Source organism: Leptonotus elevatus, chromosome 4, assembly GCF_054856555.1.
Source record: "Leptonotus elevatus isolate MCC_2025b chromosome 4, RoL_Lele_1.0, whole genome shotgun sequence".
Lineage (NCBI taxonomy): Eukaryota > Metazoa > Chordata > Actinopteri > Syngnathiformes > Syngnathidae > Leptonotus > Leptonotus elevatus.
Genome location: NC_141242.1, coordinates 11904340 through 11923709, shown reverse-complemented (window position 1 = coordinate 11923709; position 19370 = coordinate 11904340). Strand labels below are relative to the sequence as shown.

Sequence of the window (19370 nt, the reverse complement as noted above, 5' to 3'; positions counted from 1 at the left end):
GAACTTGCCTATCCCTGACCCAGCAGGAGCGTCATGGCTCGCCTCAGGTGGAAGAGTGGGTGTCTCCCAATCAGATGCTTGTGGATTTGTTCCTCGACCCTTGAGTAGCTTCTTTTTTTTTAACTGCTTAAGTGTACTCAAAACTCTCTATGTAAAATTGACTTTGAATTTTTGAGTGAAAAAACTTTACTAGGTTTTTTAAAGTGAATATTACTCTTTTTTTTTTTTTTTACAGTGTAGAGGACATGCAAACTTGAAATGGAAATTCAAGAACAGTGAAAAATGGAACACGCATCATCCAATGGCATCCTCAAGACGCACGTGCTTCACTTCACAAAAAAAAACAAATCATCCCCCCCAAAAAAGTCGAGCACATCTGTAAAGCCACGTTTGCTTCAGGTGTTACCGTTGACAACAGACGGTGTCGGCGTGGCCTCTGCCGGGTCGGCGTGGGGGGTGACCAAGTAAAGTGATATGTCAGCCATATTAAAACAAAGATTAACCATCGACAATGAAATATTCATGTGTAGAATGATGTAAACCATAGAGCGAATCCACTAAAAGCTTTGCAAGTCAACAATCAGAGGAATGGACCTCGGAAAAATGAATCCGGGCGCATACCGACAACGGTGAGTTCGGCGCTGGCCGAATCGTGGTCCAGCGTTGTGTTCATAATGCACGTGTATACGCCGGCGTCGCCCTCCATCACGTCGGCGATGGTGAGGCTGTCGGCGTCCACGACAAATCTGCTTCATGCAATAAATCAGATTTTCTGATTAGGTTTTGAGACCAACCATATTTATTGAGTAATGCGAGTCAAACAGATATCATGCGAGTCAAGGTGACGATTATATTGGAAAACTTCATAACAGAAAAATGATGACATCATATGCAACACGACTCATAAATTCAGGAATTGTATTTTTCATTTTGTTTCGCTTGATATTTAATGTATTTATACATAACCTATGGAAATTCTTATCATTGTATGTTCTTGGTTGTATATAACACATTATAGCCCAGCAGATAATATACAGTACAGTACTGTATATATATATATATATATATAATTTTTTTTTATTAAAAAAATATATATACTGAGGCAAAAAAAATTCTTGGAATGGACAAAAATATTTTGGGGGGATGAAAAAAATAATCCTTACATAGCAATAAATAAACAGCATCAATCAGTTTACATTATTAATAACATTAATATTATACTATAATTTGGGGGCAAGTAGAGCAGTAACTCACCTCATCCAGCAGATGGTGCTAGTGTTAAAAAGGTGCCGTTTTTATTTATTATGTAGACATTATCTGATGACAAAATGAACATGTGCAGACAGTATAACTTGCAGTAATCTTTATAGAGAAGTTTTTGGAATATACCGACTCAGCCTGTCATTGCTTGGTGGGGCAGCAAAACCTTCAAACCAAGTTGTTGGTACGCCACCATTTTTGTGCATACAAAGAACAGGCTAAACGTTAATATACAAAAGTGACAGCTGTGCGTCACAGAAAAGCAAGAATCAGTTTTTCACCTCTCGTCGTCGGGCAGCTCCCCGTCATCTTTGAGCCACGTCATGGTGGGCACGAGCGAGAGGTCGTGTTTCACTTTGCACTCGAACACGACCGACTTGCCACGCTGCACCATTCGGTATTCCGGCTGCTTCAGGATTCGGGTCGGTTCTGGTAAGCCAGGAGGTTAATATGCAAATGTGAGAGCGGAACGAGGGCTCCCACTAGTGGTACTCTTTAGCAAGGATTACCTTTGACTTCCAGGTGCACGTGATTCTCATAAATCCCAAGCGAATTCCGGGCCACGCATGTGTACTTTCCGCTATTCCGAGGCTGAGCGACACGGATCTCCAAAGTGCCATTGTCGTGCTCATTGTGCGTCTCGGTGTCTAGCGTGCCGGAAGGACTCTCCTTGAACCTGAGACAGAAATGGGAACCCCATTGATGCTTTTTGATGGCACATTAGCCATCCCGGTTCAAGGTTCATTAACTCACCAGCTAATTTTGGGGATGGGTGAGCCGAAGGAAGTGCACTCCAGCAGGGCTCTGTGATTCTTGATAACTTGATAGACTGTGTTGGCCGGCGTCAGCACTCTGGGAGGCTCGGCTAGAAAACGAGGTGCGCCGGTTAATGCAATGCCGCCAATCAATGCAGATAGATCCGTGTTTATTCGTGTGTGGCTTTTTTTTTTTTATTGGAAGCAAACAGGAAGCCTCTATACAACGGTGTATTAGGGTCACATATATATATACATATACATATATATAATATTCAGAGAGAATGTTTTTTTGTATTTGTCACTTGAAAAAGTGGCAAATTTGTGGGGGAAAAAATGTGTACATTTGCAAGTTTATAAAGAGGCGAATTTGCCACTTTTTAAAGTGGCAGATTTGCGAGAAAAAAACCTCAAAGTTGAGAGAAATACACGTAGCGTACTCGCAAATTTGTCTCTGTATAAAGTCGCAAATTAATGAGTTTTTTTCCCAAGCAAATTTGACTCTTTATATCGTGACAAATTTGGCACTTTATAAAGTCGCAAATTCACAAGTTTTTTTCTCTCGCAAATTTGCCACTTTATAAAGTAGCAAATTTGGCACTTTATAAAGTTGCAAATTTGGCACTTTATAAAGACGCAAATTTACGAGTTGTATTTCTCAAAAACTTGTGAGAAATACACATTGTGTACTCGCAAATTTGCCACTATATAAAGTAGCAAATTTTGCACGTTTTTTCCTTGGAATAATACGCCCCCCCCCCCACCCCCTCCTAAAAATATATGTTTATACTAATACTTAATACTTCACTCTCAGAACTCTTCTATTCGTACTTATTTATATTTCTACCCGTACATATTTATCAATTTATAATATTTATGAGGAAATAAAGGTTGCTCCATTCCACTGTGCTGCTCTCTGCTTTCTAAATTGGACCACGGGAATGAATACAGTTTTCTGAATCCGAACTTACACAAGACATTCACGAAGGCGTTGGCCAGGAGGTAGCCATGTTGGTTGGAGACGTTACACTGGTACACGGCGCTGGATTCCGTCTGCACGTCGGTGAATATGATGGTGTCCTCTTCCACTTTCCGGCTGGGGTCCTTTGGGGCATCTATTCATGGATGGCGGAATATTACAGAACTTGAACAACAACAAGGGATTTTTGGACCACAAGTCTACTTTGGGAGAATGACCAACATAGTCATGATTTCAGTATATACTTTTTTTGTGACAGATTTATTTGGTGTTGTACAGCGTTTGTCCACTCACGCTCGATGGCAACGCCATTCATGGCCCAATGGATGCTGGGCTTTGGGGTACCACTGGCCCAGCACATCAGCACCCCATTCTCTCCCGGGGCCAGGACGAGATTCCTGGGAGCACCGCTGATCCAGTATGGAGCAGCTGGAAAACAGAAAGGAGATTTCATCATGACTCACGCTGCATGGATTACAGCATGTGTTGTGGGGACGCACCTTTGACTGTGATTTGAATGGTGTGGTGGACCGAGCCCAGCGGGTTCTTGGCGGTGCAGCGGTAATCGCCCGCGTCAGCTTCCGACACGTTGACGATGCGCAAGATTTTCTGGTGATGCAGGAATGAGATGCGCGTGGTCGGGAGCTCGCCGCTCACTTTGGCCCAGGAGACTTCAGGAGTGGGGCTTAAATGTAAAAGATTAAAAATCTTTTTTTTTTGTTGCATATTTCAATTATAAATATTTGAGTTTGTGCAGTTTACAAGTTTGCAATTTTGGGATTTTTTTTTTTACTACCAAGTAAATTATTTATTTGGAGTTGTCTGGGTTGTGATGAAATGTTTTAAGGGGGCTTACATGTTTTCCTTTGGACTCAGGTTCTGAAGTCGGAATACAACCAACAAGCTGATTTCAATAAGACAAAAAGAGTTTTCTTTCTTTTGGTATTTTCATAAATGGGCGCAGTTAGAAAGGGGCCATTTACGCCATTGTGGGAGCGAACACAGCAAACTTTTTTATAAGCCAACCAAAGCAGCTCTTTGAAATTCAGCACAGGAGTGAAATGTTGCAGTCCATTCAGAAGATTGTTGCGCTTTTCTTTTTTTAACTGCAAGCAGATCTCCACTTGATGTAAAGTTGGTCAAGGCTATCCCAGATCACAAATCACAGATGTGAAGTTGACACTGCGCCTAGATGAAATCCACCAAAATCGCAATACATCACCTGTGCCACAACTTAGACCTGCTTTTAACCAATCTAAAGTCTAGTCTAGTCTACTTTCTGTCACCAAAGTGCTTCCGTGGTCGCGTAATAGAAAACCCCCTCAGTCTGCCCAAATTGTAACAAAAAAAAAAAAAAAGAGAGCATAAGATGTCAGGATGATACGTACAGTCCTTCGGCAATGCACTCCATCTCCAGCACCTGACCACGGAGCACCATTTTGGAGCTGGATGGTCCAGACGGGGTGAGGAAGGTGGGCTTCCGCTCATCCGCCGGCTCTTCTGCAGTCACACCCACACAGCAGTTATTATCACTCTGGGGCTGAGGCCATATGTCACTGGCATCCGCAATAAGCCAGCGCATTGCGAACACACCTCTCGAACGGACTTTATAGCCCGCTATTTGCATTTGCAGGCAAATTTACGGCTAATGATTTGCCCTCTGGAGAGTTATAACGGTGAGCGAAATGGATAAACGCAAATGAGATAAACACTTTCTGACCATAAACCGGTGAAGGCGTCAAGCGCAGGTGCTGCCGGCAATAATGCGAGCGATTTAATCCAACAGCTTGGACGCCAAAGGGCAAATAGGGAAGAAAGCAAAGGTCGTGTATAACAAGAAATGAGGAGGAGGAGGAGGAGGAGGAGGCAGTCGGAATTGTTAATTGAGCGAGAAATTAGACGTTTCTTCTTTTTGATGTATCTAATATTGGACAGATGTTATCAGGAGGCTCATTCAAGAAATAAATAAGAAGAAAGAGAAGCGAAGGTCTCTGATTGGATGGTGGGGGGGAAAAAAGGTGCAATTGTATTAAATCGGCTGATTTGGAGTGAAGGGGTGCGTGTTACGGCTGCTACGGGTATCTAAGGGAGTAAAGGTTTGAATTTAAGGGTGACGGGTTAGTGTGGTGGGAAAGTCTGGATCCCATACAGGACAGTGGAAGCTCCAAAGTCGAATGCCTCAATTTGGAATACTGTACAAGCAAAAAACTAAACAAAATATTTAAACTCTTGCATGGGTTTTGCTTTATTTTGGGCTTCTTTAGTGTGATTTTTTGTGTGTGTGATGCCACCATGAAAAGTTTTCCAGCCATGGTAAACAGTGACGATAACGCTTGGAACAGATTTTGTTCCACTTTCATCAAATAAATCATTGTCTTTGTTGTACTGTTAAAAAAAAAAAAAGTTATTGGAACAGATTCACTTAATGTGACAAAAAAAAAAAAAGGAATTGATTTCATAGTCTTCAGTCTTTGGTTAGCTGTAGAGCCCAGATTTCAAAGTAAACATGGTGATGGCATGAACTACATGGCATGTTGTTATGCATGTAGTTGTTATGCTGTACCCAAATGGATTAAAGGTTGAGTAATGAATGCTTTTAAACCCAGAAGACTTTGGAAAGAAAATCATATTTAATCATTTTTATTATTAAAAAAATTTTTTGAAACACATTTGTTTTCTTTACTAGATTATTATTACCAAAACAGATGCTAATGTAAAGTACAGCTGTATGACTTTATTGTACAGTGATACATTGACTTACGAATTTAATTTGTTCCATGGCCAAAATAGTAAGTCCATCTACCCATATATTAAATCAGTTTTCCCAATTGAAATGAATTTAAAAAAAACATTTAATTTGTTACATCCAGACAAAAACATAAAGATAGATTTAATTGTATTTTAGATTTTAAAAAAACAACAACAACACATACAATCAAACATATTAAAATTGAATCTAAAAGTACTGTAGTATTAATGTGTTGGATGTGTGCCTTCAAGGGGTGTGGCTTGTGAGTGACATCGGGAGTCATTTAGCATGTGTGTGAGTGTGAGTAGTGGCCAACAGCAGCTTGCAGCGAGTATTCTCATTTTGTATTCCCGTGTTAAGGACATTGAACTGCCACAATTACTCTTTTTTTTTTTCTTTTCTTTTTTTTTACTTAGTAGCGATGTATTTGAAAATGATTTGTAACTCAAAAAATATCAGCCATATCAATTCAAAACTTTATATATATATATATATATATATATACATAGAAAAAAATTTTGGGGAAAGAATGATCAACTTGAGAGTCAACCATCTTCCCGGAACGGATTGCGTTCGACTTTGGAGGTTCCGCTGTAGTTCAAGGTGAGCTGGAGAAAGCACCGGGAGAAAGGCAGGGAGTCGTAATTTGCCGTAACTCACCACTAAATAAATCAGTGTCATTGTAAAAAGCTTCCATTGTGTCATTGATCGCGTCCACTGAAACACAACAAAACAAGCATTCAAACAAGCCAGCACATGAACATGCTTTGAAATAAATCAACAAATAATTGGTCGGGGAGCAGATGAGGAACGATCATGCTATGGCAAATAACCGTCGGAGGGCCGGCCTCTGGCGTCTCCGAGGATGGAAACAACTTCTCGCTGCCCTCCGACGCCTCCCTCTACCGTCGTGCAATCGAACGGCTTCCGGCACGAGGCTGCGTAAAGACGGCTCCGACTTACGGTTGAGGACCTTGACGGCGATGGGCTGCTTCTGCTGGATGGTCTGCGTATGTGGGAAGCGGGCGTAGCAGATGTAGTCGTTCCTGGAGTCCTCGCGCAGCACGTTGGAGAAGTAGAGGTCGCCGTTCAGCGACTGGGACACCCTGTTGCTCTGGGGCAACCGCTGGAAGTCTGACGGGGGGACGAAACGGCAGCAATCAGATTTAACTGGACGTTCGCAAACAAAATCAGTGTCGTTTGTTTGTCGGAGTGTACAGAAAACATTCATATCATTGTGTGACATGCGTGCTTGTAAATGTTTACTGTTGTCCATCCAGAAAACAATGGGGGGAGGAAAGCCGGCAGGGGGTCGGCACGGCAACACTAAGGACACGCCCTCCTGGATGATGATTGGCTTGATCTTCTCTTTGGACCACAAAGGCGACCCTGGATTGGTTTAAAACAAAAAGCTATTAGATGCAGTAGGCGAATTAAAAGCTTGATAATTATAAATGAAGAGCGAAAAGGAATGATGAGGCGAGGTGAGGTCATTATACAGTTGGGGAAATCATTATTTGATCTCTTGCTGAATTTGTAGGGTTGTTAATTTACCAAGAAATTAACAAACTACAGTTTTCATCCAAAACGTTGTCCCTCAACCCAAAATTTAAATGACTCATGGCTTCTGTGTTTTATACTGTAGAGCTAGAACGATATGCTTTTCTTTTCAGGACCGATACCGATTATTAGTCGTCAAGGATGCCGATAACCAATATTTGGAACCGATTTTCAATTTCAGCAAAAGGGAAAATATTGGCGTCAAGATAAAAAAATATAAAAATAACAACTCCAATTTTTATCTATTGAGTCTGTAATAAAGTTTATTATTAGTATAATAATAATAATAATAATAATAATAATAATAATTATTATTATTATTATTTTAAAGTTAAATGAAAACATAAACAAGTAAATATCTCTCTCTCTCTCTCTCTTTTTTTTTTTTACAGTAAAATATGAATGAAATAACTGAAATGTTAAACTTTCGCTTATCTTTGTTTCATTTCCCAAGGTCAACAACATCTCTTATAATATATATGAATTGAACATTTGAATAAATAGTTCCCTGAGGTTAAAAATAGTTCTCTATGATCTCTTATCGACCGTCAGATTTTGAAAAAGGGTCAATAGATGAATATCAGTGCCGATAATCTGCCTGGCCAATAATCAGTATAGTCATTTTGCGGAGTATTGTTTGCATAAAAGCATTTTTGACTGATATTCTGTCCATTGCTATAATTAACAACTATACTAAAATAAAGCTTGTTAATATATTCACACTTACAAATGCAACAAGTGATCAAATAATGTCCCCACTTTTCATGTTGGAGAAATACAAGAAGGGAAATTCCAGCTCGTATTTCATGCCACCTTCTGCATGCAAACCTTTACCTTTCAGAAACGCCCTTAAGATGGAAAATTCAACTTAGTTTTATGGAAAAGAAAATGCATGTTTAGCAAGAAGATGAAAAAAAAAAAATATGGAGGAAGAGCCGCGAGTTACTCACTGGGCTGCCGCACCACGATGTCGTTGGAGACGGCGGTCCCGTGTGTGTTCCTGGCCGTGCACTGGTACGCGCCCTCGTAATGTTCGGCGCGCTCCCTGCTGATGTCCACCACCAGCGTCCCCGAGTGGGCCCTCATGTGCACGTCGGGGTGCTGCTCAAGGTCCAAGTGGGTGCCGTTTCTCGTCCAGGAGAAACTGAGGAGAAACGTCAACAGAAGATAGAAGACGATTGGCTTTGCTTACATTCAACTTTTTCCGTTTTTTTGTTGGTATTTTTGAAAATGTATGTGAGAACACGTGATTTTGAACCTGGGATGAGGCTTCCCTTTGGCCTCACAGTGGATGACAATGTTCTCCCGGGGGTCGATGATGTAATCCTTGGGGGACTGGTGTGTAATGGTGGGAGGCTGCGGCACTAAAAGCAGCCAGAGAGATACAGATGACGTTCAACCTTGACCTTCGCCGCAAACCGTCCATTTAACCACATTGACGCATGCAATCGAAGCTCTCTCAGTTAAGCACCTGAGCAAGAACAAAAAATAAGGCATGCACAACACAATCTACTGGATCGTACCAGCGCCACAACGCAGAGCATGTAAGCTCATGCCAATTGCTAATAAAACGGAACCCAAACAAGCATGCAGCACGCTATGGTTCCACTGCAAATCACACCAAAAAAACAGCGTTTCAAATGGCACGAGACTCAAAGCGCAACAAAACAGCTGCTTTGCGGACGTCACGCTTGCTTGCAACTTACATCTTTCCAGAACTTGCCCCCAAAAGAATCAGCAAAAGTCACAACAAAGAGAACCATACATTAGTGTGGAAGGAATGCAATTTCTTCATCTAAATGCGTTTCTAGTTATTGTTCTTATATAGCGGCGCTAGTTATGTATTTTATTTGACAAAATAATGACTTTATTAATATTTTCTATGCCAACAGTATTTTTCTGAATTTTTGGGGGGGTTTTGTTTTGCTTGTTTAGTTTGTTCTTAAGAGAGGACTCTGATGAAAAACTAATGTATTATAGGTATAGTATTTATACTACAATAAATAATATTTTATCAAATTGCAGATAATATTCATAAAATGCCATAAAATTATACTATAAATCCTAACAAAGAATGTTCGATACCAGCACGAGTACTAAACTCTTGATTAGTCACCCATACCGATGTCAAGTACCGATACCATTAGTACTTTGGATACATAAAATTTTCACACAAGAAAACCAATGACAGATAATTTCAAGAATGTCCTAAATATCCCAATATAGTATTTTTCCTTAAATTTTCAAGAAGTTAGTGGCAATTTTCTATTCTTCTCATTTCTACTTCCTGATCGTAAAATGGCCACAGGAGGGCGCCCAGTGCTGTATCATTGAATTAAGGTCCAAAGCCGATAATTGGTAGAAGTACGATTAACAACACAACTACAATAAAAAAGAAAATCAATAATAATAATAATAATAATAATAATAATAATAATAATAATAATAATAATGAAACTAAGTTTGGATTGTTTTTTTTTCATTATACTACACACATAGTAATGACCAATTTACAAAAATAAATAAATATAGTGAGTATTGGTATAAACTTTGTTATGGAATTCCTTCTAGTTATTAGATTTAGTGCATTTATTTCATATTTGACTCATTTACAAGTCATATTGTAATTCATTTCTATGAAATGACACTTCACATGAGGCATGATGTGCGTTTTGTCCTGTTGTCTTACGATCGAGCGGGACGTCCAGTGCTGTGGCGGGGCATCCCAGAAGCGCCGTCACCGCCACCAGCAGCAGCAGCAAGCGTGGCTCGCCCATCCTCCTCCTCTCCATCGTCAGCGTGCGACGCCAAAGTCCGCCACCAAGTAGCCCCTCCTCTCCCTGCCCAGTCACGCAATCGACAGGACACGTGTGCTCTGACTCACGCTACAAGGACGGAAAGACAAAAAACAACAACATTAGAGGGAGAGAATATGAGAGAGAGGGAGATTCATCTCTGCAACAGTGGACACAGATCAATGGTCATGCATTGCGGATGATGGAGAGATTCGGGGGGGGGGGGGGGCTTTCATTGCTCTGTTTGTTAATCCACAAGCCATCGGTCCTCTGTGCCATATTGATCACACACACACACGACCTTAACATTTGGAAGGCAATTCCAGACACTGAATCACCCAATGCGATTTCCTTTCATGTAGTTAAGATGCACTAGAAAAACAAATATATATATATATATATATATATATATATATATATATATATCCTTTTTTTTTTTTAAGTACCACATTTGAGTATTTGCCAATACCAAATAACAATACTTGATAATGTCGTTTGAAAATTTGATTTCAATCAAATCAAATATTGTTCAGAAACAAAAAACACGTATTTTTCTTGAACATGACATACATTTCACTCAAATATAAAAACAATTTATTGTAACTATTTGTTCTTATTGATATTTTATCATTCAACTGCATGTTTTTATAATAGTTTTATCACAAATGTCCCTTTAATAGAAACTGAGAAACGTGTTGCTTGCCGGATGTCTTCAAAGGAGTTCATCATCCATTTTGGATTACTGTATTTTTGGGGCTATAAATTGTAACAACAACAAAAAATGCCATCGTTTGGCCGGTCTTTTGACTTGACTTAGAACTTGGACTGGCACCCAAAATCCCTGTTCTGTAATCTGTCAGTGTTGTCAACACCCCAGTAAGGGAAAGTAGCTATTGGCTGTGCTAAAAGTCGCTAGAAGTCGCTAAACGACTTCACGACCCATGCAATTGTAATGGACGCTGCAGGAGAGAGAAATAACGTTGCGCTAGAGGCAACAAGTGAGTAAAAAAACAAACAAACACCCTAAATATGTTTAGAACTATTAATCAACTTTCTTCAGTTTTTTTTTTAGGCCATCACTTCTCAAAATAACTTCATGACTTAAATGCTTTGTCTACCAGATAAAAAAATGAATAAAAATCGCTAATTTGTCGCTAGCTTCTTATGCAAAAAAAAAAAGTCACCAAGAAGCTTTGGAAATTGGCCAGATTTAGTGAAAAAGTTGCCAAGTTACTGCCACCTTCTTTCCACTGGCGGTAATGCACCAAAAGTATTTGCCCACCGCCAAGACAGTAGAAGAAGAAATGTACTGCCTGACTCACTGGGCTCTGGCACTCATTTGATGGGAAAACGTGAATAACGCTCCGTGTTTACGTACAGTCGGAGTGAAGGAGCATACTTCAGATCTCACCCACGATTAGGGAACAGGGATTTTCAGGGAGGGTCTGAGGACTTTTGTAACATAACCCCCAACCCCTCCCAAAAATGTGCTTTCGACTTACAGTCCGAAAAATACGGTACAGTATGCAACGTAATTGCATTATAATTTGGAATTGGCTACAAAGTGTTGACATCAGTAAGTATTTTTTATTTTTTTTTAACTATTATAGCCTAGTATTTCCACACAGCTTACATGGCTCGGAAGGTTTTTCAGTAAGTGTGCACTGCTTTGCCGAGGATATCATTTTCTTTGCTACTGCTCTGGCACGTATACCACACCATCACGTATGTGTGAACCTGGGAAACATGTTTCAGAAATCCTGATTGGCAAATGCTAACGATTATGCATTCATTGTCCACACTCAAGTGTGAGCCAAAGTCCATAGCCATAGCAAGCAATTATTCCAACCGATAGCATCAGTATAATTTCTTATTTGCTTAGCTTGTGAAGCTTGAAAACTGAAATTGGGAGTCATATTCCGGCCCGCTTTTATCTCTCTGTAAAAGCCGTTGGCGCGGAACGGGAAAGTTGCTGTGAGGGCAGACATGCTCCTTTTTCTAATCGCAACAGCACACATTGAACTTTGTGGTTGACTTGAAGAAGAAATTAAAATTGGCCTGTCAGACACCAAGCAGCACTGGGGCAGGTCCGACAGTGGCGAGGGGTTACGTTTTTGTCTGGGGCGAAAAGGCCCTGACAGCAAAACAAGTTGGCCCCCGTCCCGACCCTCCTTTGGGGGACTGACTTGTTTGTTAGCACTGCCCTCGGGTCATGATGGAGGAGAACTCGTCTGCGCCCCCCTGGCTTCCTTCACACGCTCTCTCGGGAGAGCGTGTGTTTTGGGCCGAGGGCGTGAGCCAATCACACGGTTGTGTAGTATCACAAAGTCCGGGCCGAAAGGCGAGACCAATTTCATCACAAATTACAGTGGAACAGCCAAAGTTGAGCATAATACACAACAAAGAGGCTTTCTGAGCAACTGTGTATGTGTTTTGACTTCCTGGGTTTTGTTCCACTGCCGTCAGCTTGATAGGACTTGATGTAGCTCGAAGGACTTTGATTTTAATCTTGTGTGGCTCTTCTGACTGATTTTGCGGAGCAATGAAGGAAGACAGAGGGCCTCCCATTCTGGTTTTTGATTTGATGACCTGGAAGTACTATGAGAAAAGGTCGTTGGAATGCTAACGCTAATGCTAATGCTAATGCTAATGCTAATGCTAATGCTAGGGCAAAGTGCCTAACGTGTATAACTTTCAATGCATTTTTTCATATATCTTACTCTAGACCACTGGTTCTCAGACCAGGTCCTCGAGTACCCCTATCCAAGCCTGTTTTCCATCTCTCCCCAGTGAACACAGCTGAGGATCGTTATCAGGCTTCATGCAGAGCTTGCTGATTAGTTAATCATTTGAAACTTGTGGGAAACATTGAAAATAGGTTGCATAGGGGTACTCAAGGACCGCGGTTGAGAACCACTGCTCTAGACCAGGGGTAGGCACACTCGGTCCTCGAGGGCCGGGTTCCTGCAGGTTTTGGAGGTTTCCCTCTTCTAACACAAGCTGATTCCAATCAACAGGATTGTTATCAGGCTTATGCAGAGCTTGCTGATTAGCTGATCATTTATCAGCTTTGTTGGAGAAGGGAAACATCCAAAACCTGCAGGACTCTGGCCCTCGAGGAACGAGCGTGCCCACCCCTGCTCTAGACCAACCTTTTCGAAAATGATTTACTTCCCATAATCCTTGATGGCAATACCTGCCATTGCGCGATGATTTTGGTTAGGAAAAGTGGTGTGATGTTTGAAAATAAGCACTTCTTCATGTGGCTATAATACGAAAAAAAGAGGGAATTCAAGTCTCAAATTATTTTGTCCATCTCCGCGGGCAGCCATTTTGCAGATTGCTGTCGACTGAAAATTATATCACAGTGCCGAAAGTCTCAGAAACCACCAATCACAGCTCACCTGTTTTCTGAGTTAGGTCATGTGATAATCGCAAGCTGAGCTGCGATTGGTCGTTATCAGAGCCCTTAAGCACTGTGATGTCATTTTCAGTCGACAGTAGCAAAATGGCCGCCCCCTAAGACGGATAAAAACAGATGGAGGTTGCTGCTTAATTCATATTCCACAAAGACAATATTAATCTGAATAACTGTTTAGACGAGTGGGCCCTCATAGACAATTATTTTATTTAAGGAAAAGTGGTATAAAAGTCATTAGCTTCTTGCGCTAGCCGCTTGTCAGCTAGTTCGCTGCTAACTGTTCTTGTTGGCGAGTCCACCGAAAAGGAGAAATCAGTCATGCACTAAAATAGCCACCGGTAATGCCTGCATTGCGAAAAAAAAAGGGGGGCTAATTGGGAATAAAAGTGTTAATTATAAATGCGGAGGTGAAGCCTTGCATGGTGATTTTTATCTGGAAAGCTTCCAGGGCGGATCCATTTCACAATTTAATGAGCTGAGGAGGCTGCGCTCCTGCCGGTCGCCGCACTTGTATCGAAATGTGTGTGTGTGTGTGTGTGTGCGTGTGTTTGATATAAATATCCCTGTGAGCTGTGATGATACAAGGCCCAAACCCCTCACATCGTCACACCCAGCAGCATCTCAGAGGTACGAAAAACCAAAGCGTTCCCAAGTACTGAACAATAAGATGTAATAATAATTGCTGTGTTTTAAAGTGCAAGTTCAAATGTGGTGAAAAATGGACATCGTGTGAAAACAGATGGCGGAAAAGCAGAAAAGTCAATAACGCTAACAACTCCGTTTAGAGCGTTACGCCAAAAACTGTCAGACGGCCGATAACATCAGGGAGGAAATCTTTTCACTGACAGGCCAATCTTTTCTGTCCGCCGCCACCAAAGTGAGAAATGAATTAAATGTGCTTCTGATTCATATCTGCAGTTCAGCACATCATTCACAACTTGCACAGCACGTCGTTTTTTTTGTCTACGTGACATTAAAGAGGGTTTTTTGTACAAAATGCATTGTTGTTTAATGTAAAAAAATAAAACATAATCATGATACACACACACACACACACACACACACTGTGGTTAAAATAGTTTTGGAATTTTCATTACAGTTCATTTTTATTTCTTTTCGAGCTTTGTTTTTTGTTTTTTGAAATGTATTTAGTTTTAATAAATTTTCAACGTGGGTTTGATACTTATATTCATAAATACACTTAAATATATACGCAATCAAGCTAGTGACTGTTTTAAGATTTTGCTATTACAGTGATTGACCACTTTTTTTTTACTTTTGTGTGAGTAACAAGTGATTGATTACATTGGCTGTATGTATAAATTAATAGTAACGATCCGATGATGACATCAGATTATTTTTTTGTTATCATTTTTATTTTCCCAACAGGAAAACCTTTGAATTTCCAAATACATCGTTGCTCTCTTTACTCACTCTCTACAATGTGCACATTATACACAAAATGATGCAATCTCTAAATAGGTTCTTTATGTAAGAGAGCACAGAAGGGGAAAGTCGTAAAAAAAGAGCCTGGGGGGGGCAAACGAGGTTCATTGTGCACACCTGCTGTGACAAATGGAGGTCAATGCTGCAAATCAGAACTGCAAAACCTCATTGGAAGAAATCCTTTGCAACTATTTGAGGTCGTCATGTAAAGTCGACTTGGAGTCAAAAGGGAACTTTGATTGCAAACGTCGGAATCTTCTGGCGGGAAATGACATAAAAAAGTGGAAAAGACTGCAAGAAATTGTCTTATTCATGACGTTTTTTTTTTTATTCTTTCAAATTATTTATATCCCTATTCCAATTGGACGACTTTGACGAAAACACAAATGCAAAGTTTACAATCCTAATTTAATAACCTAGCCTTGACCTGGAACGCTAATTTGGAACACTTATCTTTGTCTAAAGCACTAATCTTGAGTCCAAACCCAAATTTTAAACACTACTTGACTTGAATTTTTTTTTTTGACTTATTCACCGTTAGTAGGTAATATCCAATTCCTATTTAATGTAATACAATACAAAGCAGAAAGCATTTTATCAATGGGGAAGACTGCATGCTATTTGCCGCCACATTTTCCCACCTCACAAACCAAAACACAACCAATACATCCAAACCATAACCTAATGGTGTTGTTGCATATTAACCAAGATGCACATCCACGTAGCCACAAGAAGAAGAACTGAAGCATGTAGCGGTGTGAATGAATAGTAGGCAGTATACTGTGGAGGATAATATATATATGATAAAGAATATATATGCCTGTGAGCATGGTTGTATTCAAATATCTGTTGCCTAAAGGGTTAGAACACTGTGAAACTGATGCTAATGAATAGCTTATCTATGGCGTTTTACATTGTTTGTTAGCATGAAGCTTAACAGATGTTGCCAAGGAAAAGCTTTATGGCTTGTTTTAAACACACAACATGGATTTATATTTTCTTTATGTTTAGTTTGGCAGTAAAATTCAAGCCGGAGTGGCAATAAACAGGTTGAAGCTTTTTTTCTTCTTTTTTTTTTTTCATATCGTATCCCAAAAAACTTAAGTTGGGTCCATTGTATATTAAGGCACCACAATGTTTAAGAAATATTGCTAACTATGTAATTTACAATTACATAAAGTTATTTAAGTTTAGTATAATTACTAATTATAACAACATTGTTAAGTTTTGGCTGAAGAGTACATGCTAGCTGTTTTAGCTGCAACGCTAACTGGTCAAACGCAAACTACTAGCTATATACGGGGCAAAAAAAATTAAAAAAGTGATATTAATATAGTATTTTTCTGAGAATATGAGGAATGAATCACATTAATTACAGGATAAAACACAGAAAAAAAAATAAAAAGTTAAATAGGTCAGAGCAATTAGCCTGATGTTATAATTGTTGCTAAGTCATGAAAAATCTGATTTTTAAGCTTATTTGATCTGTTATACTTAGCATGCAAATAGGCCATCAAAACAGGACAAGAGAAAAACAAAATTTCATTTTAGTGTGTACTCAAGAACTATTTGGTATTTCAAATCATATTTAAGAATCACTTTTACCTCAGCTACAAATATGTATAATTAAATAAAATATCCTTCAATATTGGAAAGAACCATGTTGTCACAATGTGACTTTGACAAGCGTCTCTCCCGGGCCCCTCTTTGGTGACACAATGGAAGTCCCACAGTGCGCCTACGCCACAATCTTCTCATTAGCTTTTATAATTGGGGGGTGGTATGCAAATAATTGCCGTGGTTTACATCTGAATCAGGGGCCACCACCTTTCATCTGCACTGTACAATGCCGGAAAATCGAGTGGGCGCTTTAATTCATCACATCTGTGGTTAATATGTTGTTTGAGACTTTTTAGTGAAGAGATTCAAAAGGAATTAACTGAAACAAATAGAGTGGATAGAGAACAAGTTCAGCTTTAATTTTGTCAAATCAGCGCATATTCCAAAAGGCCGAAGTAGATAGTTGATGGAACCTACGAGTAGTATGCATCAAGTTGCAAAACATTTTCCTGAGCCCAAGAATTCTGATATGTGCACCTTGGCCACCAGGCGGCAGTATAACACAGATTTAGAGACACACAAAGAAGAGCTGCGCAAATGATTCGCTAAGCTGCAGTAGTATTAGTCTAATTAAATATATATATATATATATATATATATATATATATATATATATTTTTTTTTTTTTTTACAGAAGATGAACAATATAATTATACCTGCGAGTATTGCTATTTTGTCTGTCTACCGTTGTTTAAATGGTTATAACACCGCACGCGGATGATATTCGGTTTATGAATTGATTGCTAGCATTAAGCTCGGAGTTTCCATTAACTCGTGGAGAAGGCTCACTCGTGTAACATTTTCAGAAATAGGCAGATAACAAAAGATTTACTGTATGCGATTGATTCATTTCAAACTTATTAGGCAATCCAACTATTTGTGTATGAGCCATCAAAACAAAAATATCATGTAACATTTCCCTTTTAAAACCTTTGTGAGAACCATAGTCGACATGAAAAAAGTAGCCTTGACAGTAGTGAAGTATGAAGCGGATAATGCCCTTCAAGCAGCCCATTATGAGGACATATCCCACTTGTCCAGCAAAAAAAATAGGATAGTTATTCTTCCATCAATTAGTTTCTTAATTATCAATCTACTCTGCAGCTGTGCGTCCAGCAATTAGTTTCTTGAGAGTCGTTGGTATTCACAAAGCTTCCCCCCCCATTTGAGCCAAAGCACTCCGGGATTCGCTTTGCCTTCTCTGGCACCCAGGACAATAATTGCCGCGGCTACTTTTTGGAGGCGGCGGATGCTCTTCAGCATGCAGATTGAAACAACATCAGTGAGTTGGGGCAGGCGGCGGCGCGAAGGCGCAAATCCCGGCCTGTTAAAGCAAAGTGGAAGTGAACGGCGTTTCACTTTCATCTTAGCGCGTCAGAACCTCTGAACAGAAGTATTTCTCCTCAGAGGCAATATCGGAGGCAATATGAAAGTCCTCTCATGTCATCTCGGAAAGACGGCCTGTGAAAGGTGTCTCGATGTATGAAAGTCGCGAGTCAGTAATGTGGCAAAGTGACACTGAGGCACTTGGGCAGTAGCTCATATTGCTAATAAATGAAATGACCTTAGACGTTTAAAAAAACAACAACATTGGAACGAGAGCAGGAGTGGGAACTTTTAATAGCTATAAATATGCATCAGTACTTGTTACTTTTCCTTTCAAAAAGTCGAGCACAGATGACAGATATTATGGATTGGTTGATTGTACTTGGTCTCGAAGCTCCCAGACATCAAATGACGCATTTTAGCACTGGAGGAGGTTGGGGGGGGGGGGGGGGGGGTTGCGGGTGTAATCAACATAAAACCAATTTGCTGCAAGGAGACGAGCAAATCCTCCGAGGCGGCAAGCGGAGTAACTTCCGAGTTCAGGGAAATAATTAAAAAATCGGTACAATGAAAAATCCCCAAAAGAAACAAGTAGTGCTGAGCAGGACTGTGATACGAATGGCTAATTGCGTTGTTTGGTACACCTTTTTCAAAACCATATTTCCCATGTCCAAACACAGGTGCTCGCCATCCACTCAGCTTGTCAAAATGCCAATAAAGTCACACGGCAAACCCTCATGACAAAAAAAAAAAAAGACACAAGAGGCCCAGATTTATTTGTCATCGCCTTGGCAACCTTGAGGAGAAACTGTACGCAAACCCTCCAACTTCCTCTGTGCTCAACAAAAGAGGTGCGATTAACGGTTTCATTTTGCTAGCGAGTCCCAACCGGAAGGCTTAGTCAACAAGTGGAGGGTCTCCCAAGATGGGGGCCCATATGTTGAGTTTACTCTGAGCTTAGCGGCGGAAGAAAACCAGTCAATAAGAAGTCGGGAGACGCGAACAACGGTGATGTTTTTGCAGCAAATGAGCTCCCGCGGGGGTGCCGTGTCCGCCCGGCTCCAGTCTGAGTTAACAATTAATGCAATACAGTGTGCTTCTAGGAACACAACAGGGTGTTTCCAGCAAACACTCGGCTCCGCAGACAATTTGAATAGTGCTGATACAAGTAGAAGCGGGCGGCTACGGGTCATTTGCAGCGCACCGCCGCTTTGTGTTTGGCTAAAATCTGCCGACAGAATCAGATATGGGGAACACGCTGGAACAATCAGTTTCAGCCAGCCGGTTAGAGGCAACATGTAATGTGGCCTCTGGGAAAGCAAGAGAGCCGGTGAGAAGATGGTGGAGTGAAGTATACTGAACAACAAAAAGGAACACGAAAAAATAATGACTCAAAGTTAGAAAAATACAAAAATATTAAACAGATCACAAAAATAATAGCTAAAAAGGAAACTCAAAA

General features: G+C 40.3%; 1 protein-coding gene across 14 annotated transcripts in view; it reads right to left on the bottom strand.

Annotated features, from left to right (window-relative positions):
- Nucleotides 1–19370, bottom strand: part of LOC147175547 (neuronal cell adhesion molecule-like) — a 79667-nt gene that overhangs the window by 17035 nt on the left and 43262 nt on the right. For 4 of the 14 annotated variants that reach the window (XM_086072788.1, XM_086072792.1, XM_086072798.1 and 1 more), the window contains exons 3-17: nucleotides 9993–10188; nucleotides 8562–8667; nucleotides 8254–8447; nucleotides 7010–7132; nucleotides 6707–6877; nucleotides 6404–6460; nucleotides 4383–4494; nucleotides 3495–3679; nucleotides 3289–3423; nucleotides 2987–3130; nucleotides 2014–2125; nucleotides 1770–1936; nucleotides 1542–1689; nucleotides 622–749; nucleotides 407–436 (exon numbers count right to left, since the gene is read on the bottom strand). In XM_086072788.1, coding sequence (XP_085928914.1) covers nucleotides 407–436; nucleotides 622–749; nucleotides 1542–1689; nucleotides 1770–1936; nucleotides 2014–2125; nucleotides 2987–3130; nucleotides 3289–3423; nucleotides 3495–3679; nucleotides 4383–4494; nucleotides 6404–6460; nucleotides 6707–6877; nucleotides 7010–7132; nucleotides 8254–8447; nucleotides 8562–8667; nucleotides 9993–10095 — 1915 coding nt within the window. In that variant the 5' untranslated portion in view covers nucleotides 10096–10188. The remainder of the gene's footprint in view (nucleotides 1–406; nucleotides 437–621; nucleotides 750–1541; nucleotides 1690–1769; nucleotides 1937–2013; nucleotides 2126–2986; nucleotides 3131–3288; nucleotides 3424–3494; nucleotides 3680–4382; nucleotides 4495–6403; nucleotides 6461–6706; nucleotides 6878–7009; nucleotides 7133–8253; nucleotides 8448–8561; nucleotides 8668–9992; nucleotides 10189–19370) is intronic. The other 10 variants (XM_086072789.1, XM_086072793.1, XM_086072799.1 and 7 more) reach the window with 6 other exon arrangements.